Source organism: Ammospiza caudacuta, chromosome 5, assembly GCF_027887145.1.
Source record: "Ammospiza caudacuta isolate bAmmCau1 chromosome 5, bAmmCau1.pri, whole genome shotgun sequence".
NCBI classification, from domain to species: domain Eukaryota; kingdom Metazoa; phylum Chordata; class Aves; order Passeriformes; family Passerellidae; genus Ammospiza; species Ammospiza caudacuta.
The window spans coordinates 63,364,059-63,390,890 of NC_080597.1; the positions used below are offsets into that span (position 1 = coordinate 63,364,059).

The 26,832-nt window shown below is 42.6% G+C and overlaps 1 protein-coding gene across 1 annotated transcript in view; it reads right to left on the reverse strand.

Annotated features, from left to right (window-relative positions):
- The window catches only part of SLC2A13 (solute carrier family 2 member 13), a 145,283-nt gene extending 119,752 nt beyond the window's left edge, over positions 1–25,531 (reverse strand). The window contains exon 1 of the mRNA XM_058805531.1: positions 24,822–25,531. Coding sequence (XP_058661514.1) covers positions 24,822–25,368 — 547 coding nt within the window. The 5' untranslated portion in view covers positions 25,369–25,531. The remainder of the gene's footprint in view (positions 1–24,821) is intronic.
- Between the last annotated feature and the right edge of the window lie 1,301 nt (positions 25,532–26,832).

Genomic DNA, 26,832 nt, shown 5'->3' on the forward strand with positions numbered 1-26,832 from the left:
AGGACTACCACTAAACCACAGCTGCTTTTCATTCTGTCTTAACACCAGCAGTATTTCCTACTAACTAGGCAATGAGTCATTTGTGCAAAAGACAGAAATGTCCACAAGAAACACACACAAACTGTAAAAACAGTTCAACAGTGTATGAAGAGCATACCTGGCTGCAGCACATACTTTGGTGGTCGAAATCCCTATTTCCTTACAAGAACCAACACTGACAACCAGCAGCAATTTCTTTTGTAGTTAAAACTAGAAGTACATTTGGCAGCAGCGACCCAAAACCATATTTTGACTGAAGTCAGCTGAGATACAACCTGAGCACAGCCAAGTACCATCAGACACAATACATCTTCCAGCCTGGGGCAGCTCCACAGAAGCACAGGCCAGTGCCACAGCCCCAGCAGAAAAAGGGGTCACCTAAAAGCAAGCACATGGCTCTTGAAGCACAGCTATGGTTCCTGGCTTGTGTCACAGCAGAAGGGATTCATCATGGGATGGGCAGAGGCTCTGGCTAGCCTGGCTGACTCGCCAAACTAAGAGCACAAAATCATCTTTTGCAACAAGGTTAGCCTGACAGGACTGCCGGGAGCCTCCAAAAGCTCAAGCGAGGAATACAGATCATTCAATAACAAAATGGCAAGAGAAGATCCTTTGTTGTGGTAGGTAAATACTCACAGCAGCCTCTCAGCATGATAACCCAGTTCCCAGCAGGGCCTCCCAGGACATGCCAATGCTTCCTTCTCTTATCAACTGAGCAACCGGCACAGAATAAAAAACCCAAATGAAAATGTCAGGGGAAAAAAAAGAGCATTAAAAATTTATTCAACCAATTTACCAATTTTCAAAGCCAACAAGAATGCATCATGGAAAGAAGCATTCAAATAGTCCTTTGTGTATTTGACAGAGAAGTGAATTTTCAAGCCCAGCTCACCATTAGGGATGTTTCTCTTCCATATTTCATGTCAGTATTTGAAATAATGATGATTAAAGTGATGGAGACTGCACACATATAACAGCAAATCCTTTTTGGGAAAGCACAGGTGTGTGGCCACTTGCTGGAAACAAAAGCCACTGAAGACCCATCCAAGGCAACAGCTGCCACTGGAGCAGAGGGGCAGAGCCCTACAGCTGTGGCAGCCCTGGCCTGGTGAGGCTAGACCTTCCTGCTCCCCAGCCATCCCCTTGCCTTGGGCATCTCACCCAATGCCCAGGCTTGTTCTCCCACTGTGGTGTGGCCATCTTCCCATAGGCTCCTTGGGCCCGTATGTTTGTTGTCATCTTATTGCTAAAGTCCCACACCTTCTTGGTGATTGCTCATGTGCAGCTCCTCACAGCACTGACTCCTTCTTCACAGCTCAGCCAACAGCCTCCAACTCTCTTCACAGCACAATCAACAGGCTCCAATTCTCTCCTCACCCAGCTAACCCACTCTTTTGTAGCACTCATCCTTATTGGGCACAGCTGTGGCCTATTAAGGGCAGCCTGTTCCTAATCTTTGGTGATCAGTACAGCTGCAACTCCTCAGGTGTGAGACTGCCTTCTGCACCATCTTTATTTTCTTACACTCTATTCCCCCACATATGTTAACATGTATCTTTGACACCCATAATCATGCAGTGAAGTTAGTTTGAGAAGATGGCAACATCTCTATGTGGTTTTTACTAGAAAGCAGTTAGAAAGATGTGCAGGACCAAAACCAATACAGGCTTTGTAAAAAAGCTACCTTTTATCCCTTTTCAAATCTTGATGAAGATCATTCTACCAGGACCTGCAGAGGAATCTTGTTCAAAGCATGACAGCCAAAAATGCCTCTCAGACTTCCACAAAGGAGAGCCACACCATTTTTCAGACCAGCAGCTCTCACTGATGTTCTGAGCACACCACCAGCCCTGAGACACTGTCAGAACCCTGGCAGACACAGCTACAGCACTTGCCCCTCTTACAGGTGAAACTAAAACCTGTTGCATAACACAGGGGTGGTATGAAAGTTAACATCTATTTGTAAGAAGTCTTGAACAAGAGGCATCATGACAACACATTTATTGTTTCTGCTGCATTCTTCTCACAAGTTGATGACTACAGGAAAAAACAGAGAAATGGAAGCTTGCATACCCCTGTGACACAAGTCCTGTCACAAGCTAGCAAGTGATATCAGCTATTCAGCTGGCACTAATAAATAGCTGAAATTATTTATTATCAAACCTGCAATAAATAGCAGAAGATCTAAGGGTATTAGCTCAAAATCACACAGATTTGCTAGAAACATTTGAAGATCACCTAATCTAACAGCTGTTCACGCAGGGGCAGCTAGAGCAGGCTGCCCAGAACCATGCCCAGTTAGGCCTTAATCATCTCAACATGGATGTCCAACCAAAATGACTCTGTAATTCTGCAGCTTCCATGCCAGCTTTCTTGCCCTGAGAAATGTGTTCACAACGTTGCTGTCTAAAACAGCCTTTGTGGATCTCTCTTTAGATCTCACTTCCTCTACCATGTGCCCCAAAACCTACAGGTTCAAAAGATTCATGCAAAAATCTCAATTCAAAAGACCCATTTGTTACATATTTTCAATTATCCTTTCAATATCAAAACATATGCTTTGCTACTCTGAGTCTGAGAGGGTACAGCAGGAGGTTTCGGGGAACAGGAGGAGGCAATTAGGAAAGCCTTCCCAGTGCAAGCACTCATACACAAAAGCAAAGTTCTTCTTGAAAAAACACAAGGAGTGAAAAAATGGCTATTCTAAAACTGATGAAAATAAGAGAAAAAAAAATCATTTGACTTTAAAGAAATAATATTTTAGATTCTCGAGTGTTAATTGTATTACTCATTTCCTTTTAGTTGCCTTAGAATGCATCTATGTTCTCCAGACTTCCCTCTGATTTCCATTTAAGACACACTAGAACATAGGAGAGTAAGTTCTTCTGAAAAGGCATACTTAGAAGCAGTGCATTAAGTATTAGTCAAGTACAAAAATCTCTAAAATACATAACCAGTATTTGTTATGTAATTATTTTAACAGCCAGATATTAAAGAAATGTGAAAACAAAGAACAGCTTTCTTAGCAAAACAAATATAGCTGCAATGGAATCTTTCCTTAGTCCTTCATATGAGAATGCTTTCATTTACACTTGGATGACATTTTCTAATATGCTCTCACTGTTAAATTGCTCATACCAAATAAAAGATTCTTGCTGCAGGCAAGTATATTACTACCTAACTAGTAGAGCTGATAAGTGACAAGACATGAGAAATAGAAAACGAAAATAATTAGCTGGAAATCTGTCAGAGAAGCCTGAAGCTCTACATTGTGCACCACAGCTATGAAATATGAAAAAAGAGAGCTGAGAAGTCCAGTCTTTATCCACTTGAGTAACCAAGGCATGAACTTTCTGACCTCATTAAAGGATAAAGCTTAGGAAAAACATAACAGAAGGTTCCTTAAATTTCGACCAGAAGATGCATCTAATTATTCTACGGGAAACATCAGATGACACAATGGGCTGAAATGATCATATTAAATGTTTTTCCACCCCTAAAATCACTTAGGAGACTAATTACTAGGGCTCCTACTATAATCTGCAGACTTACCAGTAGAAAGCAGAGACAAGTCTGTACACAGCTCAATTTTAAGACAATCAATAGACCAGAGGTGTGAAAAGACATCCTAGAGGCACCTTATCATCCAGAAAGGTATTTCCAGTATGAACATGTAAGCATCATAAAGAATTCATTTAAAAGTTCAGAAACTAAGTAAACAAATCTACTGACAAGAGAAATAAAAAGGTCAATGAAGGTAAGTTCCTATGACAATTAGAATTATATTTTAAGAAATGAGATTACAGTAGAAAACACAAGGACTAAAAATGGAATCCAAGTTATTGTTTGTAAAATGCATTTGAGCATTAATGCTAAGGAAATTGAATCATTTTAGACTTCTTTGTGCAAGATCAGACAAATACAAATGTACCCTGTCCAGATCAGGACTTCCACCACGCTCCTGTCATGTCTCTTGCCAACAGGAGGGAAGGGGCGTCACAAGAACAGATGAGCAACAAAAGCTGGAGACAGGATATTGAATGAGATGCACTTTTACTGCTAGCACAATAAAAGAGCTCTGAGGTAGCAGAAATGTGTCAGTCTTTTCACTGGCATCAGCCAATAACCAGTGGCAGGAGCAGCAAAAACACAGGGAAGGGTTCCTGCCATACTTTTGTTGTTACTGCAACTCAATTAGTCTTTCATGCTTAGTAACAAGGACTGATGTTAACTAGAAGTGCTAAGGAGGCACATGCAGGAGCTGATGTCTCTTTGTAGCATGGTTCTGTCCCTCCTGTCCAGCTTGTGCTGACCTTTTGCACGAAAGCCAAGCAAACCAGGGAATACAACCAGCTAGAAGGAATCCACCTGCCTCTCAAGGGGTTTGTACCACTTATCTCCTTTAAACAGTTCACAATCACACCAGTTGACTGTACCAGGCAGGACTGGTTATGACAATGGAGTAACCTGAACCACCATGGGACTCCAGACTGTCCAGGTGGAAACCAAAACTAAAATGGGAAATAACCATTAAAAAAGTGCAAAGAAATCTCTGATCCTATTTCAGAGTACAGCAACTCAGCAATTAATCTCTATTAAAAACAAAGAACATATGCAGCTTATAACAAAAAATTGTGTTGTTAAGAGCTCCAAATGAACAGGCATAAACTAAAATGTTTCCATTCATAACATCCTTCACAAACATATACAGCTGCACTGAAGTAGTTAACCAAGGTAAAATATTTCACATACCTTGAAAGAGCAAATTTTCATTCAAATGTTCAACTTTAATGCTGCCAATTTTAAAATTCACTTAATTAAGAAGCATCCCATAATGGTTTGTGTTAATGGTAAGGATTTCAAGCAGCAAGTGATTCCACAGACAGGGGATTTATGGGGGCAACCTGATGAAGAAGCAAATTTATGGCAAAGAGAATTAGGAATTAAATATTAGCAGAGGCTGCTATGCTACAAGAAAATTTGAATACAAAGTCAAGGTGAGCTTTCAGTGGGGGTGCAATGGGAGTATAAATAACAGCAAACTCCTAAGGTGACAAGGGAAAACTTGCAGTCTACAGCTGAGTTAACGTTTTCTCACAGCAACTTTGCAGGAAATCTGGTAAACATCCTATATCTTGGATACTGGACATGCAATCTGAATTTAGTGCCTTGGAACTATGATTGACCCCAGAAGTATGTTACATTATATAGGCAAAAAGACTTTCATCAAGTGTTTTCTTTCAGTTGTGTTCCCACAAAATTATACCTTAAGGTTTTTGCTTTACTCTGACAAAACCAGAGTTCTTGCGAACTGTTAATTTTAGAACATTGTTCACATCTGAGTAGCAGAACTCAGGAGGACAGGGGAAACATGCTGGTTAACTTCCTGAAAGAATTGAAAAGTTCTACAATAACTGTATAATCTTTACCATCAAAGAAGAATTTAAATAGTTTGTGGAGAAAATAAATCCATTGCTGATGTAAGGGATACATTTTAACTGCAAAGGATACTTATTTTAAAAGACAGTTTTCACAAACACACATACAGGAGCTGTCAACAATCACCACCTCCTATTCTACAGACAGCTCCACAACATATTACAATAATATTGCTCAACCTAATCAGAAATTAAGCCTTTTTATAGTCCTTGTGTGCTGTTACAGTTAACACTTCAGCTTTCAGTAATGACAGTCAACCTGAGGGGATAACAGAGTGCCTTATTAAACATGCTAATAGGAAATACTTGAGAAAGCAGTGCATTTGAATGCTGTTCTAGTACACTAACCATCTCCCTAACAGATAAAGTTAAAATATTCATTGCACAGCTTGTACTTGAGGGTGAATATCAGTGAAAGCTCAAGTCCTCTCCAATACCTTGGCTTCCCACCACTGCACATATCCAGTAGAGGCATTATCAGCAGTTTATAACTGGTTACTGAAAGTTATTTCAAGGATGACTGGAAGCACACTTCCCCATTTAGTATCTCCCCCATGACAGATTAGTAGAAGTCAATTTCTTAGCTGCGGCACAACTGTACTTGGCTACAGGAGAGCACTGAAATGCACAAGGGCAGAGGGAGAAACAGCAGCACGAAAACCACATGAGAACATAGATCACAGTAATGGACAGATTGAGGTGCATCTCTTCTAGAATGGGGGTTCAACATCAGCAACCTTCATTCAAGTCTGGTATTTTAACACTAATTCACTGAATTGTAGAGAGCTGGTTCATCATAACTAAAAAACCTCTACTGTTGAACACCTAATAGACAAAGTAATTACAGACCTTTACATCTAGCTACCAGCCCAAATCCGTGTGAGCAACATTGTAATTATAACCAAAACCCAATGTTGCTATGTGGCATCCAACTGTGAAGGAGTCAAGGACCACAGCAATCTGAAGAAATGCAAATAAAGCTCCTCACTAGTTGATATTGTCTCAGATTTATAGAACAATCATATCTTAATGAGCCTGAATAAATAATTCTTTCTGATGACCACAAGAAGGTTTTTTTACTGTTTTGTGCTATCAGCATAGGTCAAAACCACAAAATCCTTCTTCACTCCAGAAAACCTCAAATTGTGTCCAGTAAAAAGAACCACAAGTGTCATAGAGTAAATGCAATGCCCCAAGATGAGAGCATTAGCTTTCCACAAGAGTAATTTCAAGTTTCAAGCTCTCCCTTGTTCAAAGGATACAGAAGTAAATCCAGCTCATAACAAAATTACCATGCCAACACAGAATACAATTCCTCCATAATTAAAGTGTTAAGGCCTTTTTCTGGCATCTCCAGGACAGCACCTCAGAAGAACAGCCTCGGGTAATCACACATAGAAAAGAGACATGAATATTCAACAAAGCATAATCAAGGAGGGACTATTTATCACAGTTCTGTTTTTTCTACATTGAAATTCTTAAAGTCAAGGAATATTTTAAATATTTTAATAATTTTCTGGTTATGAAATGGAAACAACTGAGCCTTGACACTTCAGGGAAGACAGACAAGAACCACCTACAGGCTACAGTGTGAAAGTGAAAGTTTATTAAAATAAAGCTTCATTTACTCAGTTTATTAAAAGAAAACAGTTTAGGAGTTACAAAAATAATGTAGTAATCTTTAATAGCAAACAGGCAGTAATTTAAAAAATACTGAGTCTATTCTATGATCCAAATGTTAGAATCACTTCATCTGTGGGGTCCTATTCAACGCAACATTAGCACTACCTGTGGAACAGCTCATTTTGGGAAGAAACTATCCCTACACAAATAGCTTTTTCTATTCAAAATTATGTTGAGATTATTCAAGGCTATAATAATTTAAAAAAACCCAAAACAAACATGTTAAGAGGAAATTTATCTTGAGGGACAAAATCAGAGAGTGGGATTTAGTTAACCCAATTAATTTTAATTATTTAAGAGGCAAAATAATCAAGATAATTATCCAGAAAATGTGAAGCAAAGTTCTTTGCAACTGTCCAAGCCTATGACCACACCTAGCACTACAGATATCAGTTTACACTTCTCAGCAACCTGGAATTAGTTACCTGTGCTCAGTCATTTTATGGCTACCATCTGTTCCTATTAATCCAAGATGGGAAAATCCCAGCCAGACCTCACCCAGCTGCCTGAGCTCCTGAGTATCCCACTGAGAATGCCATACTGGGAATCTGTGCCTGTAGCTCATATCTGTGGGATTCCATTTCAGAAAGATACAAGAAATCATGAAGAAATGCATTTTTGAATCATTATAGCAATAGTAGAATAACAATCAACCCTAGAAGTGAGTAAAAGCTATCAAAAGCATCTAGGAAAAAGCTCTAATTTGTTCTGTCTCAGAATTAATTTTGATCAAGAACTATTTGCAAAAAAACTGTAACTGCATTGCAAGATGCAGACTTTCATTGTGAAAGAGCAAAGCAGCCTAGATGTTTATACCACTCAACACTTATTTTTACATGGCAAAAACTTCTCACTTGAGAAAATAAGAGCATTTTTTTAATTTTCACTTGAAAATTATGAATAGAACATAGTAGTTTCTTTATGACAGCTTGTATAAACACCTAAGTCAAGCACTACTTGATCTGCCTCAAGAGTGGTTTCAGTTTAAATAAATACTAATTGAGATAAGCAGTGCTTTTCTGCAGACATTGTCTAGCCCCAGCAGACTGCTCTGCTTGTGCTGCTCACCCCCAGCAAGAACCAGCAGGTGAAGGTGCTCAGGTCCTGAGGCAGCCCCAGGCACAGGCAAGGAATTGTTCCCCCGTCCAGTGGCTGCTCCCCATCCAGCAAGGCTCACGTGGGTGAGCATCCCCATCCCAGCTCCCCACTGGCCCCTGGAGGCCTTGGATCTGGTGGCTGGCACAGAACTGTGCTGAGGCACACATCACCATAAGCACTGACTGAGAGGCTGGGGGTGCCAATCTGGCTCCTTCTGCTGACTCAGCCACACAGACTGCAATTTCCAGCAGGGAAATTAGGTTTTATAGTGACCCAGAAAGATTCATCAGGGCTCATCTGCATAGCCCATATATGCCAGAAAGCCAGTGTTATAAACACAACCTTTACATGGTTGAAAAAAACCAATCCCACAACAAAAACCTCAGAAAATGGTTGAATGCTTCAAGGATCAGCACATATTTTCTGTGCAGAGAAATTTTATTTTCAGAGGACAAGGATAATGGTTTGAAAGCTATACAGAAAACAAATGTTTCCTTGTACCTTTACACTTTTGCTTATAAACCATTATTTCCCTAATTCTACTACAGTGATACTTGAACCAACTTACAAGAATTCTAAGGGAAGTGACATCTATATAAACATGAACAAGCTTTGGAAGCTGAACTCAGCCAAAAGCATACCTTCAGGTTATACCTGAAAGCTATAGTTATACTCTTCAACTAAGATCTAAATTTTTTTTAACAGTGCCTCTTTCTACAAGTGAAACTGGTTTACTTCTCTGTAACTTGCTTTAGGTTTCACTGGGTTTCAAGTACAGCAACTGTCTCTAAACATGAAGCTTCAGATGAAGATTAGCAGAAGAACCCATTTTCTTACCAATAACTTGCAATTATTAAAAAAAAAAACTAGAAAGACTAATCTCATTGCAAACTTAGTGTTTTAGAGAAACAAAAGAACATTTCAGAGAAAAAATAACACTGAATGACTTCATTCCCTATTCAGGAAAGCCATTCAAAAAATACTGTCTGTCTAATGCATATTCCCAGTAATTTTGTGCTTGCCATGAGTAAATACATTGCAAACATTCAACACACAGAACTGTATTTTTATAGGAATTGCTACATTTATCCACTTGTGCAGAAAACAGCATGACTGGTAGAAAGACCAGTTATATGGTTTTGTACCTATTACTCTAAAACTAAACAAAAGCCATGTAAGCCTTTTACAGCCTAAGGCTTGATTTTTTAATCTAAGTTTCAATGATGTCTTTATAATGCAAGTAGCACTCATGACAGTAATATAAGTATAACTACAGTTATAATGAAAATATAGGAATCCCAGCAATTGCTCAGTTTCCTTCTACACTAGCAGATTCATATACAACCAAGCTTGTGTCTACAAACACAAGTGATCCATGTAAAGATAATAAAACTCTTTTTTGACCATAGGGGAAAATATTTGCAGTATTGGAGGGTGGTAGAAATCAGTGCAGTACTTCTTCCTCAAGGTACCTTCTGTAGCACCCACATTTTGCATGCCAGGGAGAGCAAGGCCTTTCCCAGTGCCCATGGGTTAAGTCAACCAGGGCTGCACATTTTGCTTTAAGAGAAGCAGCTCAGCTTAAATATCTAGCTGCCACTAGATATTTAAGTGTGATATTTAGTGTCCTTCTCCTCATGATCTGGAGTTTCCTTGCTACCAACTCAATAACAGCTGCTCAGTGCCAGTGCAATGCAACTGTAATAGAAGAGCATCTATGGAGGAATCCCAGGTAAAGATCTCTCAAGAAAAGTGGTGGTCTCAGAGAGGGTTTTAACTATAAGCACAAGGATCTTGCATTAGAGTGCTCTTAGCAGAGGGATAAGCCAATTTCTTCATGTCACACAGGTTTGCACATGGAAATTACTTGTGACTGCTCTCCCGCTCTCCCATGCTATCACAACTGCAGCACTCGTGGTGTAATGTTCAAGTTGTCAAGGGATACAAGGTTACTTAAACACTTCTGATGAGTATGTACTTCCACCAGTGGCTTATATTGAAAAAAAATAAAAAAAAAAAAAAAAAAAGCAGCTACAAGTGAAGAATGAGGCTGCTGCACTTGAGGGGGACAAAAGCAAGACAGTAGTGTCAAGTACTAAAAGGAAAAAAGGAACAGATCAACTACTCCATTACCAAAATCTAAGGGACAAAAAGCTGAGGAAGCCTCAGCCAACCAGGAGTGGATGGATGCTGTAGGTGGAAAGAAATTACTGCTAAATTTTGCAGGGAAATGGACAGCCAAAGAGCTTTCCAGGAAATGTTGTTCTCACAACTTTCAATTGTTGACAACTAGCAAGCAATTCTCTGATGCATTGTGATGGACAGTCATTTTCCAAACAGCAGATGTAATTCTGGTAACAGTTGCTTTACTTCAGCGTTTACTTTGCATTTTGTTATATCCTCACTCAGCACCAAGCACAACTTCTGAGTCCCCGTGCAGAGCAGCCCTTCCTGCCCCATTTTCACTCTCCAGGCACATTAGCAGGGGAGGATTCAAGCAGAGCTCCAGGTCAGCCTACAGAGAAAGCTGGGAAAACACTGCATTGCTCTTGGTACATCTCATTAAGTGATACAAGATTTGATAACTTTAGATAACCTCAAGATTAAGAGGAAATAAAGATGGGTATCTGAAGTGCCATTCTGCAACTCAGGGCACTGCACTGATTCTCCTATCTGTCAGCCTGCTGTGTTGCCCCTATACAGTGAGAGAATAGTGAAAATGAGAAATTTTAAGAAAAATTAGGTGCTGCAATTTTAAAAAGTGTATCTGACAGTCCCATTCCAATTAACACAGATCCAGCAAGTATCTCTAAGATAGAAAGAATCTGCTTTTCCTGGGACTTGCACTAGACAAGCTGCAATAAATCAGTGTAAACTGTCTGATAACAAGCTGGGCAATGAAATACTCCACTGCTTCAGTTTGCTGTCTGCCAGCCTCCAAGTGACCCAGCTTTTTTGCACTTGAGGCACAGCTACTGGAAGGTAGTAAATTTTAACTCCTTCATACCTGCTCCCACTTAGAAGTGGGTTTCAACCTTAAGACTGAAAAGTTTATAGTTAAAAATGAAGGCACATTCTCCTTCGAAGTGACAAGACATTCTCATTTAAGGTTCAAGCTTTAAGGGAAAAGATTCATGCTCAAGCTTCCACTGAGAAAAATAAGTAAATCCAGGATATCTCTGAAAAAGAGACTTTGCAAGCCCTGTGATTACAGCATTTCTCCACTTTCACTGAGAAAAATTTATGAAGAAATTTCCATACTTGAGGATAACTGAAAAGTCTTAGACCAGAGCAGGGAAGGATGTCTGAATCCTCACAGGACTCTTTCCAAAGAAACTCTATCGAGTAATTACTATCTCCCATCTTGATTTTCCCTATATCACATTTCACCTGATTTTTTAATTAAAGTATTTAATTAAATTTTCATATAAGATTTAATTGAAACATCAATTATGGTAAAACCTAGCTACATATAATTGAATTTCCACTCAAAAGTAAAAATCACTTTTTACATTTTAAAACATTTTTGCCCTACTTCCTCTTTCTTATTTCCCAAAACAAAAGGTAGGGACTGCTGACAATACTGCAAGTGTGCAACATCAGAAAGCAGAATTAATTACCCACTGGGGAAGAATCATTAAACTGAGCACTAATAAAGTAACTGTGAGTAGGAATGGAACCAGTTGTGATAGTTTCTAACAAAGGCACCAGGAACAATGAAGCACAAAACAGCTCATAGGTGACTGGATCTCTGAATTAGTCACTATCCACTCCTACCTGCCAAGTCAGTATTATTTATACTTGCATACAGTAAGAAAATAATAAAACCGGTATTTTCCCCATAAAATTTTACTACCCATTGCAAAGCACACATGGATGGCAGGCTTTTGTCAATGAGGTTGGGAATAAACTGCTCTAGCAGAATGCTACTCTTCCTGTCACCAAAGATAACCTCCTTAATAACAGAATCCTCCTCCCTAACACTTGTAACCTACTGCAATAATACAACAGCCAGAAAAGCTCCTCATGGACTATGCTTCCAATGCAGTGTGTGCTTTCAGCACTTTAAATGTCTACTTCTTGTCATCTTGAGATCGACCTTTCATGTATTCCTAAAGCAATAATAGGTTGAGAAGTGTTTGCTTTACTCTGTCTCCTTTTCACAGTTGTTCTGAGTGTTCTTTGGTTTGTATTTCTATTTGTCAGCAGTATCAGCCACTAAAAGCAGAAAGAATGGCCCCATACCCCAAAGCCATTCTTCATATCTTCTCCTGTCCTCCAGAGCACAGCTGCAGAATCTGTTTCAAACACATTAATCCTGAAAATCTGTGCACTTGGTTTACAGCATCCTCTTGCAAAACCATCTTCAATCTCCTTTTTTCTCACCACAAAAATACAATCAACTCCTAATTAAAATATTCAGCAATAGAATTTTATTTCATTACTCAATTCTTTCTGTGCATACCCACACATGTGGAACTCTCCAGATGTCTGCACTCCTTCCCACATCCCACTGTGGCTAGAAGGCCAGGACCAGACATTGTTTCTCACCAGCATGGGCCAGGAAAGACAAGTATGGCAGATGAATTACTGAGGTTCAAACAGTGCTGCTTTAGCACTCACACTTCCAGTTCCTCCTTCTGTGCACCAATGCAAGGACTGATTTCCCTACATCCCAGCCCAAATGAAACCCCCTGGAGAAACTTGAGGGTAAGAAGCAATTGCAGCTAGCAGAACTGAAAAACTGACTAGTTTGACTGCAGCAAAGTAGTTCACAAGAAGTCCCCATCACACTTAAGACATAAGCACAGTTCCATCCCGTGTATCCCACAAAGAGTCTCCAGAAAGAAAAGCAGAATGAGTACCAAAGCCTGAGGCAGCAGGCTAACAGGCAGCCCAGGCTCAGCCTCACCCAACCAGCACACTGCCATGGAGACTGATGCCCCAACAACTCATCTGAAACAAATCCATACTCAGGGTTAAAGTGAGCATCTAAGCAGAGGCTCTATTAAGTCAGCTAGAAACATGTTAATATTCTAGACAAGGAACACCAGAAAACATGCCCACAGTCCCTTAGAAGTTTCACCACCACAAGGTGAATTACTGAGAATTAGCTTCTGAATAGATTAAGCACAACTGTTCCAAACAGGTGGCTCAGATCCTGCTAAAGATCCAACTGGTATTACAGAGGACACAGGACTGCTGGTCTTGAGCTATGAGGAGAAGCCTTCTCTGCACTCTGCATAACAAGCTTGGAGTACTGCTTCCTCTTGTGCAAGGAAACACTCCACATCTAAGAGGATAATGATTAATAGCCCAGATATTACATGCTCAGGAAAGCAATTAACTTTGAATCAGGGAGAGGCCAGCAGACTGATCCAACAGGCAGCTTTTGAATGAAGGGAAGGAGTAGGTGGGGACAGAGTAGGCAGAATCAAAGCTAAAACACAAACAGCATCTCTTCTTATTCTAAAGTCACCATCAGAGACACAACAGAAGGTGAAACAACAAAGTATGACCTAAAAAATATGCCATGAAACTCCAGCTTTTTCAGAAGCACACAGGCTGTTGAGCATGATAATATTTTGTGTACCCCATCTGGAAAACCTGCAGACTGAGATCAGGAGCAGAGTAAAGCCCTAAACCTGCAGGATGGCAAGATGCACAGAGGAAATTACACAGACCACACAGGTGCAAACAAATACTGTGCCCTACACAATGCTAGATTTTATGATAAATAGTATCTTCTCATCCAAATTGTCAAAGAACTTAGTAAAGTACATTCCCACTCCCTAAAAGAGAGGTTAACATTATTTGTGTGATGCTCTACTCAATGTGTGCCCATGTTTCTGCTAAATGCACCAGTGATTTTTTCCAAGAACACACCAGTCAATGATTACAAGAGGAATGGGGCTGTGCTTTATTTCTCCTCCTAACCAAGAACAACGCACAGGACAAAACCAGACACAAGTACAAGCTCAAAATATTCTTACAGTGATTGAATTTTAGGGGCAAAACATCATGAATGCCTATGTGCAACATTTTAGCCTTTTCCATCTCTATTTTCAGGATCCTGAAATTGCCCAGGTGGCCTTGGATTTCATTTGTACCAAGCTGTTCCAATGTGAATTGGACTGGTGAGGTCAGCAGCACCTATGATTAATGCAGGAGCAGGGAGTCTACCGGGCAAAAGACTTAGCTGAACTCCATAGTGAATAAAACCAGTCTTACCTTTTCCCCTCAGGCAGATTCCCCATTCCTGTGCTGACATAGCTACTACTGACCTCAACAGTCCAATAATCAAGGACCTGTGAACAAACAGAAAAGGTCACTTGTATGCAAACATCTGCTGAAGTGCATGCTTAAAGTACACACAGCTCTGGACTTATCCACTACTTCCTCCATGCTCAGCCTGCTGCAGTTCATCCATTACCACACTGCCTTCCTCAGATTTCTCCTCAGACTCAGTCCCTCCTCAGACTCTCCACACTCTCCATCAGAGCTCCAACCAACAATCCTAAAAATATTAACTAGCAAAATCAGAGAGCAAGTACTTAGTGGTGGCACTATGATTATCTCCTTAACTTCATAAACAAAACTTCCTAGGTAGGCAGCTACAAGGAGAAAAGTTCAAAATAAAAGGCAGAGTAGGTCTTCATACATCTAGGAACAGCAAATAAAGCACACTGATCTGAACCTTAGACACACAAAAAATGCCATAAGCATGGGTATTTCTTTCCTACCATCACCTATTGAGAAAAGAAGCACTAAATCTGACTTGAGTCCTCTGACTCTGGGATTCTGCTATACCATCCTCCACCAGCTATAAAAGAATTTAGGCTCCCAGCTCTCCCTGTTCCCAACTGCACTCCAGTGAGATGTTCAAAGAGGCAGTAAAAATATTCCCTGGCTCCAACACCTCATGTAGGCTCTGTGCTAGTTATATTTCTAGATTGCTGAAGTTGCTCCAGCCTTCCTGTCATGGCTTTCATCATAATTTATTTAGTTAGCTACCACTCTTCCTATTAAAATCTCATAAGTACTTTATTAAGTATATTTATTAGCGTCAATAAAGAGGTTTTGCTTCAGAATTTCTTTAGGCACTTTTAAGATAGTAGGGGGTTTTTTCCCTTTCATAACTCCTGATAATTTTTACAGCTGGAATACTGACAATTTTTACAGCTGGAATGTGAAACCTATGCTACAAAAGCATGAGAAAAAAATTGCAACATGCTCAGATGTTAGCTGTCTTCAGCATCAGGATCCTCTAACTCTTCCCTAAAGAAATTACTGAATCCTGACTGCCTATTCATTTTTGTAAGCTAATGATAGAGTAAATCAACAACTCTATTTTTTCCAGGTTAAGTCCTGCAAGCTCCTCCCAAGACTAGTGCTGTAAAACCTCAAGGGTCATGGTGTTTGAATTTCCATAATATTAGTTAAAAACTCCAAAGAATCACAGATTCCAAGTATTGTAGTAGCATTACAGGCTTTGAACAAGAATCAATGGTAATTTAACGGAGGAAATCAGAGGGATGCAAACAGGAGCTGGTCTGGTCTTGTTTCTGAGGCTAAACTGCACCACAAGGCATGAGAACAGGATGGCAGCAGTGCTCCTGCTCCCTGCCTGCTCCTCTGAGCACAGGAGTACTGCTCTGGTACTGCACTAGGCAAAAGGAGGAGTACTTCCAGATCTGCTCATCTCTTGCCCTTGGAAATGAGAGAGATGCAAAAGCAAGAGCTGATGAACTGCAGAAGACAGCTCAAGGAAAGACATGAATCAAGGCAATTGCTATAGTATTCAAATACTGCCAATATTTAACTTTTCTGTTAGAATAAATGTAATTGATGGCTTATAAACAATGGCACTGCTCTGACAGCAACATATCAGTCCTAACAACATGAAGTTATTTAATGACACTAAGGTCACCTTCACGCTTTTATGACACTCAGCTTGAAGGAAAGAAAACAGTCAGAAAAGAACAAGCAACCCAATGCAACACTTTGACATCCACCCATTTATTAGAAGTGTGGTCAGTTCAAGATGGATTTGAAGTTCAAATTATTGGCACCTTCAAGCAGGCCTAAGTTCAAAGTTCTTATCTGGTGAACCAAAAGTAGGAGTGCTAAAACTATGAAAACATACCTAGAGAACTGTCCAATGTTACTAAGAAAGGGAGATTGGTCAAGTCTTCATAGGGTTCTTGCACAGAAAAAGTATTTAGGAGAAGGAACAGGAATTTCTTATGAGCAAACAGAAATTAAAAAGCTTCTTCCACTGGCATATGCCAGCAATCAGTTCAGCAGATGTTTCTCAGAGCAGCACTCACCAGAACACATTCCCTATTTACAAGGCCACAGCATGGGCAACACAACCTGAGCAACCCCAGGCAGGTTCTTCTGCTCATTCCAATTTAGAATGCATCCCCTGTATTTCCAGAGAAAGGCAGAAAAGTACTAAGCACAAACACATACTTAATACTTCCAGCTGCTGGAAAACAATCTTTTTCCAAAGTGATTATATGCACAGACACATTAAAGCCACAATAACTGGTTTTGCTTCCCTTCCAAAGGAAGCAACAGTACAGAAAAACATGTACATGAGGCTCCCAAACAAATGGAAAGGGAAACAAAAGGGCTGATACTTCTTGTTTCTTCAGGTTAGCCTGCAGAAACTCCCACTTCTGAGAAAAGGCTTGAAAACTCTTGCCACAGGGTTCCCACTTACAGCACCAAGTTTCTAGAACTATTTAATTTTGTCTAGACCATGAAAATATGGTTGATGTCAAGGTGACTTTAATTTGAGCTACACATTTTTGTTTACACAGCATGTTCTCCTCCATTTTTGGCATCTCCTGGTTTTGTGTCTATCATCTGGAGATTGACAGCCACTTCACTCCTGCCTCAGAGACAACTGAGCATGCAGCTGCATGTGCTTGGCTGGCTGTTCATTAGATTAGAGAGCTCCTCAAAGCCACCACTTGAGATGAGACTTGTGGAAGTACAGTGTTGAAAAGAGACCAGAAAGTTCTAGAATTGACACCTGAAGCAATTGCCAGGCCTTCAGGGAGAAGAAAGGGAATCCTTACTTCTCCCTGAAGACTGTTCAGCCTTGCAGTGTCTGACAGCCTGCCTGGAAAATTTTTTTGGTTGGAAGTTGTCTTGTCACTCAGGAGTAGAAGTAGAATATGCTTGTTGCTGTAGAACACTCACAAAGGATGAGCCCCAAGGTCAGTGCCAGGTGGTCCTGGAAAACAGCAGCTCTAATGAGAACCAAGAAGCCACTCACATTAGTCATAGATGACAAACCTCCTCCAGAGAGCTGCTCCCTTGCTGAATTGCACTGGAAGAATCAAGGAGGAGGGTGGGAGAAAAGTTCAGGCAGAGAAGCTGGGTTGACAATTCCTGAATACACACAACTAAAAAACCCATCTACGGAGGAGGGGGGAAAAATCCCTGAGTGACAACTTAAGGACAAGCCCAAGGTAAAGGCAAAAAGTTGCATTTATCAATAAACATACACCTCTCTTTTTTTTTATTAAATTTACACAACTGCTTCAGTTTCTCAGCTCACTAGCACACAGCCACATGAAATGATGGCAGAAGTCCAAAGAAAGTCAACCCAGGTGCAATCCCTAGGGCACTCATGGGGACTCCAAACAAGAATCTGTGGTTTGAAAGGGAGGAACACAAAAGGAAGTCTGTGCCCAACTGCAGAAGAGGCAGACACCCTTACTGTTCAGCTGAGCAAGAGAAGTGGGAACGCATTGGACAACCCCATGGCTGAAAGTGTGTTGTGGCCCATCCACAGCCAGCTGGAGGGGGAGAGGGGTTCTGAGGTCACTGTGTGGCATTTCATCTGTGCCAGCAGCAGGTCTGGAAGGGATTTTGAAGGAAGGAGGGACAGACTGTCTGAGCTAAGAAATAGAAGTTCAGTGACTGGGTATATAAAAAGCCAAAAAAAGAAACCACAAATGAAAAGATCCCCTTCAGAACATGCATTTACTTTGAATAAATCCTTCACAAAACCAGCCTAAATCTGACAACAAATCAGAGGAAGATCAGAAATGGAAAAAACAGGAATGTGTGCTTTTAAACCTTCATTTTCTACAACTATCATGAGCAAAATACATTTTAGAAGAGTTTGCACCCAAGTTGCATCAAAAGTCTTACAGAGAGTTTAGCTGAAGTAATCAGATGGCTCCAGACTCATCCAGAGCTGTGTTAGACAAGATCTGTACAACAAAATTAACAACTGCTTCTCTTGATACTTGTTCACAGGCATAATCATTGCAAAGAAAAGCCCAAAGGTGGAACTCTGCTCTCCTGATGTTCCTCAGCCGCTGGTTTCAGGCTTCCAGCAGCTCAATGCAGACCCATGCACTTCACAAGCTTCACACCAGAAACACTGATTGTACAGGTCAGATGTGAAAGCCCACTGATGAAGACCCAAAAAGCAATTTTGCAAACAAAGCTATCCATCAGGCCCATTATACCTCTGTGGTGCCAGCATGCCACACAGCCACAGTTTCTCACTTTGAGTCCAACCATCTTAAGTAGGAATCACCAATTTCAGAACTGCTTTAGGACTTGCAACCCAAAAGCTTACCATATTCGAATGTAATAGTCCCTAAGATTCTTAAAATATTATTTTTTAAAGAAATTAATGTATTTTAAAATAGGATATATTCTATAAAACTCCACTTAAGAGCATACATCTGCTGTAATTAATCTTGAAGTCTACTGATAATGAGATGAGGAAAAACATAATTTAAAAGACCTTTTCAGCACCTCCTTTCAGTGATTCTTTTTCTTTTTTCATTGCTCCTCAGAATACAATTGGCAAAGTACAGATTAGTACGCTCAGAAAAAAAATTAGGTGCAAGTTCTGGCAGTGCAGAGCAGGAGACAGCAGCCAGAACCTCAAATCCCCTGACTTGTGCCTCTGCTGACAGGACTGGTGCAAACTTCAGCCAAACAAGTCACTCAGACCCAACAGTTCCAGCTGAACGACTTGCTGTCCCTAATATCACAGTAAATGGATGCTACTACAGTTTCCTGCAGCAAACAATGCATTCTGAAAATAAGCCCACCTACAGTGCCCACATGAATTTTTCAAGGTAAGGAAACACTTGTGTTTAACAGTACAAGCTTCCTTCAAGTTGCCTTTTTATCAGGAGCAAAAGACCATAATTTCAAATTTATGTCACCTATGAAATGGATGCTTTCTATATTTTTCCAAAATAAACAAAGATACTAATAATCCAGCAGGGATTATGTTTTAATACAACAGTTTGACCAAGTACAGGGAAAATTATCTTAGGAAAACTCCCATATTTAAAAGACAGAAAATAAATTCAAGGTTTATGAACTATGGGAATTAATTTCTTTCTTAAGTTAAATAAAAGCAATAGCAAAAAGGCCAAAACACCTCCCTTATGACTTTAAAGAGTGTCCAGAAGAATCAAAAATCCAAAAATTCTCTTAGATGTAACTCTGTGTACTTAATATTGTTTTCTGAAATGGTCACTAAATATAAGGTAGCAACATTCCTGTGCAAATTGCTGATTTTTGTATTACACCATCAGACAAAACATTAATGGAGTCAGTGCTTATTGATGTGACAGTGAACTGAGCATAGAGTACCGTATATCCTGTCCAAGACACACAAAATTAGAGGACTTCAAAATATACAGTTTTTAATCTTAAATTAATCCTGGTACCCTGAAAGATTTCAGCTCCAATCAGAAGCTAGTGTGTCCTTCCAGATGCTTTTGCACTAGACTAGATTAATCTCCTAAAATGCAGGGATTCAATCCTGAGCACACACAGTAATGTCAGTACCTTCAGGCCCTGGAAGCTTGGGTGACCAGCTGTGGGCAGTGACAGCACAAGAATCAATTGCAACAACCCAGAAATTTGTCTCTCCATTCCCCTCCATCCCTACTGCCAGCTTAACAAACTACTGTCTCCAGAGGTAAAAATAGCTATGAACCTCTGGACTGAAAATTACAAGCATCTGTCAGAAGCAGCACAGCATATATGGGGGTTTAGGGTGACTCCAAAATGCACCAAGGTATAAACTCCTTTAAAAAAACCTGGTGGACATTCAGTTATAAAAAAAGACTGAAGCTTCAGAGCTTCCTATATCAGGTTGTTGAGGGAGGATGAGATTATTAATCTGGTTTTTCCAAGATAAAAATAAAAATGCACTGAAAAAATACCTGAAAAAGCTCAGTCACATTAAAAAAAAAAAAAAAGGGTAAAGAAGGTAATAAAAACCAGCACACATATCCTAACCTTTCATAGGCAACATGTCATACCAGGTATTTTCTAGTATTTCCACAGCGTATCTAGTAGTCCAGATTATATGGCAGACCTTTTTTTAACCACTTCAAATATCATACAGGGTTTGCACTATACGGTGCAAGTCCTTTGGATAAATTTGGTTATTTTTGTCATTTGGCATTGAACCTTATTGTCAATAGCAGCCAACCCCACCAGGGGAGCCACAACCATATGCCAGAACTTTTCACTCCTGCCTAATTCTGAGTACAGTCCTGTTTCCTCTGCTCAGAAAATGACCTACATATGTAGTCAAAAGACGCTACCAGATGCACTACATATGTCAGATTCAAATATAGCCTTTCAAAAAAATACTAGAGACATTTTGAGCACAGTGAGCAGTAGGCTTACATTGTGAAGAAACCTCATGTATGACAGACAGGAGTAAAGGAGAAGATAAAGCACCTAACCAGGCAGGTCCCCATTGCACTGCAGACTCAGTAACACACATCCTGTAATCCCAAGTAACTCTGCTTTCACGAGAGCTTGGGTAATGTGTGCATTATGTAATGCTTAAGCCACACATACAGCAAGAAAACAAAACCTGAAAAGCTCATCATTAATTGAGCACCATTTATTCTGCATGCCAAACAAGGCAGGAGTATCTAATTATCCAGCTAATGATTGTACATCAAGACAGAGATCAGCTATGGAGGAGCAAGCTCAGGGCTGTCACTTCCTGAACTCTGCCCAAACTGCTTTCCTTCCACAGGTGGTAAGCAAGTGTTCTTGCAAAAGTAACCTGAACAGCTCACTCACTCCCTGCAGCACCATGCCAACACCCACCTACACCAGCTGTGAGCTTAAAACCTGCAGCAGCCCCAGATGACAGAAGGATAAACAACTCCCATTGCAGACAGATGAGCTGTTGGCAAACCATGGCCAAAGGGCTCAGGCAAATTAGGACATTGGACCGATCACAGCCTAAGAAAGAAGTGATTTTGCAAACAAGGCTGTTTATTATTATCCTTTCTAATCTCTGGTTTAGACCCAGTAGCCAACACAACAGGAGGAAGCCTTCACCATTATCAGATGCTGAAGGTCCAAACACACTTGGTACCAATGACTTCTTTACCTAGCTAAGCCCACACTGTGTTACCAAGCTCATGCAATCCAATTTCCTAAATGTTTGGATTTTGCCCCCATTTGCTGTAATGAATATCTGTCCAAGTGTTGCACTCCTGACATCTGGCTCAGACAAATTCCTAAAGACTTCGGGGCACCAGAACTGCTTGGAAATGAGCAGGGACTAACAGCCATAACCTTCTTAAGCCATTTAGCAACTGTCATGAACTATATCTTTAGAAATTCAGATCTGAAAAGATCTAAGGATATTCCAAGCTCATGCTGAACATGTTTTGCCTTTTTATGCATTCTCTAAAATTTTGTATTAATACTGAGGGAAAGAGGGACAGAAAGGGAACATAACAGTCTCCACCATAAAAATCTATTCAACATTTACAATAAAAGAGGATTTCGACTTGTCCTTGAGAGAAAGACTTTATTTCCAGAAACATCTCATTCTGTAATGGCTGCAGAAAAAGGACAGTTTTTCCATTTCAAAACAGCTCTAAGGAAAATGGTAAAAAATGGACAAGACAGACAAATGAGAGATGTTCCTCATTTCAGCATATATCCTCTGGTTTTCACCCTTGAAAGTTTAACTTTATTCCTTTATAAATCACAGTCACAAGGAAAATAGCCATTTTCTCACACAGACAAAATTAACACTGATCTACCCTGCAGCCAGCAAGGGCAGAAGGAACATCACCACATCTGCTTTTACAGCACCACAGTACTGATCACAACACAGTAATTCACTTAGTAAATGCAAAAAAACCCACATGTATCTGGAGGAGATCTTTTGATGGGCAAATTGCAGAGAGCTACAGGAAAGAAACCTTAACTGTGTATAATTTTATACATTTCTTAGAAGTTTTTACTGGTTTTCAGGTAGGAAAGCATTTGTAACACTGCACGCCTGCACCCTCACATTTCAGCAGTTTGCATTACTGCTGAAGTGTCACGTTACTGAACAGACTTCTCACACCAGCACTAGGAAGCTCTGGCTCACTTTGGACAGTAAAATGATAGTCAGAAGTCTCCAAGAGATGAAAGAGAAGAAAAAACTTCCACCAATTTTAATGCCTTCATTAAATTATCCAGGCTCCCTCTGGTGGGGGATTTAATGCAGAGATTGTTCCAGTTTGCTATATGAGAACAGCTTTGAACCACAACAGGTTTTTTTCCTTCTGTAAAACAAACCGTGTTACATCTGGACTCTGCAATTAGTGGAGTCTCTTGTCATGCTTAATCACAGCAACCTGAGGTAAAGCTTTGTTTCTGGCTCTGAGCTACATCACATAAAGAAGAGCAGTCAGTGATTAAAAAAAAAAAGCTAAAACATCACATTTTTAAAACACAAATTATTGTCTTTGTGCTCCAAAATCCCCAGAATATTTCTTTCTTACTTCAGCTCTCCAAAGTCCCAGCAGAACCACCACCTCTGCCCCTGATGCAGACAGAGGCCAAAGAAAGATTTCTCTCCCCAGGACACACAAGAGATCTAGGGCTCCGAGTTTTCATTTCTGGTTATATATTGATTATATTAAGTCCCAGGTCTCATATCTCCCCAATAATTTGAATATCATTTATTTGCACTATGGTCAGACAATTCCAACATGCCTATGTATCTCTCTACAAATCATACACACAGGAGTCAAGCAAACCATCCATCCATTTCATTTCTCTACAGTCCCTGAAGTTGTCATTTTAACCAGTTACAGTAAAGGAACATGACAAGCTTTACAAACACAGAAAGACATCACATGTGGTATTTTTAGTATCTACCACTAAATATATGTACTACATATTGCCATCAAAACTCCTGTTATCCATGCAATCTCATAGTCAAATTTAGTTTTGCCTCCTGAACTTCATTACCAATATTATCAACATTCTGCAGTTTAAAGTCTTGAAATAAACAGCAAACATGCAGAGAGGTAGCATTCAAAAGAAAAAAATAAAAAAAGAACCATCCAAATTGAGGTAGGAAAACTGCAACCCGATGTTGCTGTATGGGAAAAGCAGCATGAGCCTTTTCATGGATGGAGACAATTTTGTTTCTGACAGCCCTTATTATGACTCACTAACTTTTCTTCCTTAATAAGGCCACAATTTGCATCAGAGAAAGTGTGTCTATAACAAGCCTGAGGACTCAGAAAATTATCCAATAGCTAAGAAGCATAACTTTGCTACACCGACAAAAACAATCTTAGTTCTCAATTTGTCCTTGTGCTTTCAGACAGAAAGGGATGCAAGACTATGCCTACCATAGTCCAAGAATTCTGATTAACCTCATACAGCCTATCTTAGATGATGAGTATAATTCAATTACTGCCAGATAGGACGGCAGCTAAAGCTGAAGAGCAACTCGGAGTTGAGGGCTATTTAGGATATAGTCGGCACAGAAACCAGTCTCAGAGGTCAGAGAAAACAGTCCTCATCACTGCAAGTTCCTTGGGACAACTACAAAGTTTTACGAGAACCCACTGCTTGCAACCCATACAGGAAAGCAAATAAAGAGCAGCAATTCACGTTCAGTATATCATCAGTGAAATCCACAGCCTTCCAAAGCAAGCGTTAACTTATTCAGACTAGGGAGATACGACCTCATTTTGCCCCAGAGGCATTCCTTAAGTGCCCAAGTAAAGCTATGCTGGGAACCAGTAGAGAAGGATTTACAGTTCAGAAACACAGGCGTGATCTCCTCGCCCCTGACCTCCCAGAACCCCCTCAAATGCAAAGCCTGCGGCGTACGGTGTGGACACTGACAGACCACTCTAAACACGAAACTGCAGGAAGGATGCGAGACCATTCTCCTCGTACAGAAAACAGACAACTCTCCCAGCAACGGGGCAGGACTACACCACCAGTAGTAAAATCGAGGAGGGCAAGCACACATCCCATCCCCTTGCACACCGCGCTGCGATGGCCATGGGACCCCGCCCGGACCTCGCTCAGCCACGCGTTCCCCTCGCCAGCTCCCCAGCCTTGGGCACTCCGGGACTGCTCCGCCTTCTGCTTCAAGGGGTTTGCGGGCGTGCAGGGACGGGCGATTCCCGGCTCGGTTAAACCCCCCCGGGGAGCGCTGCCCCCGCTGGACAAGAGCCCGGTCCCCGCGGGGGAGGGAGCCGGGCGGGACGGTGCGGCACTCACCGATGCCCAGCCCCACCACCACGCGTCCCGCCAGCAGCGTCTCCTTGTCGCGGGCGGCGGCCAGCACGCCGGAGCCCGCCGTGAAGAGGCCGCTGGCCAGCAGGATGCAGGGCCGCCGGCCGCACAGCCCGTTCAGGACGCCGCCGGCCAGAGCGGACAGGGCGGCGGCGCCCACCGTGCTGGAGACGAGCAGCTCCTGCCAGAGCGCGTCCAGGTTGAGCTCCCTCTTGAGGAGGAGCAGCGCCCCCGACACCACGCCGGTGTCGTAGCCGAAGAGGAAGCCCCCCAGGGCGGAGAAGACCGACACCACGTAGACGAAGCCGGGGGTCTCGTCCTGCTGGAACTGGCGCCGCGCCGCCCGCTCCAGCTCTCCGCCCGACGCCGCGCTGTTGAGGCTGGAGCAGGACTCGGCGGCGATGAGGCTCCGCTCGCCCGCCGCCGCGCCCGAGCCGGCGGACCCGTCCGCCTGCCGCCGCCTCTTCTCGCCCATCAGGTTGCTCAGGCTCCGCAGCGTGTACTCCACATTATCGCTGGCCTTGCGGGACATGGGACGGCCGCGGCGGCTCCCGCCCCGACCGGGGGAGGGCAAGGGGCTGAGGCGGGCGGCTGCCGGGCTACTCAGACTCGGGCGGCGGGGCTGCCGCTGCTGCCGACGCTGCCCGTCCTCAGCGCGCCCGCCCCTCTCGGGCCGCACTCAGCTGGGTCGCATCGTCCCCCCGCCGCCGGGCGGACTTGAGGGGAAGTTGCCGCCGCTCCCAGCGCCCGGGCGGAGCTGGAGGCGGAGGCAGGCGGGGACAGCGCCGAGCGCGGCCCGGCGGGCGCAGGGGCGGGCTCGGCCGCCCCCCCCCCGCCGTTCGCTGCACGGGGCAGGCGCGGCCCGGGGCGCCTGCGCACGGAGCGCCCCCGCCGCGCTCGCTCGCGGGCGGCGGGGCTGGCAGTGGCGCTGGGGCCAGGAAGGAAGTCGGGAGGGAAGCCGGGAAGGAAGCCCTGGGCGGGTGGGCGCCACGCAAGCCTGGGGGCCGGTCCCTGAGCCCGTGGAGCTGTTCCCGCTGGCAGCCCCCGTCTGCATGAGGAGCAGGGGCCGCCGGCCGGGGCTGCCCACCCGCGCGGTTTCCGCACTGTCTGGGCAGCGCTGTCCGGGTGCCGGGCGCGTAACGATCGAGGTTCGCTTAGTAACTGGATCGTTTGAGCGGAGACAGCGTTCCGCGTCCGCGTTTGTCGTTTTCTGAAGCACTGGGTGATACTGGCTGTGCTGCTGTACACGAACGGAGCGGGTTTTCACTGCTGGGGTCTCCCGGCTCTCTTCGTCCAAGCTCACTTGGGGGGACCATTTCAGATCGTTAGTGTCGATTGATTGTCCCACCTCCCCTGCTCTCCCTCTTTTCAGGGTGTTGAATGGGAAGGACCCTGGGGCTGCGCGGCTCCCTTCGGCGCTGCTGCCCTGGCTGTCGCTGCCGGGGCTCCGAGCGAGCTTGCCCGCCCCGTCCCTGCCCGCTGCACGGGAGCTGGAGCCGGCCCTGCTCCCTCAGAGCGCGGCGAGAGCGCTGGAACGGGCTGCCCAGGGACATCTGGCTGCTCCCTGGAGACACAACACCCACCTGGACGTGTTCCTGTGTAACCTGCTCTAGCTAACCCTGTCTTAGCGGGGGCGCTGAATGATCTCCAGAGGTCCCTTCCAGCCCTTACAATTCTGGGATTCTGTTCCAAAAATAAAGGGAAATTGCCAGCTGTTTTTCAAAGTGGGACAGGTTTCTTACCATGTAGGAGCAGAGTTTGGAGCTTGTTCCTGTGCTTGAAGTAGAGCATTGTGTTTTGCTAATTCCACCTTTAAGCAGTCTTTTTGGGGACTTTTCCCCAGGATGCAGAGCCTGGTGGATACTGTCAGCAGGGAGAGGTTCCTGGCTCCATGAGGACCCAGGCAAGCTTTGCTGCCAGCGTGCATGGAAGGGCCTTCCAGATGCAATGCATTTTTGGGGAAAATTATATGTCATAATATCATAATATTATAATT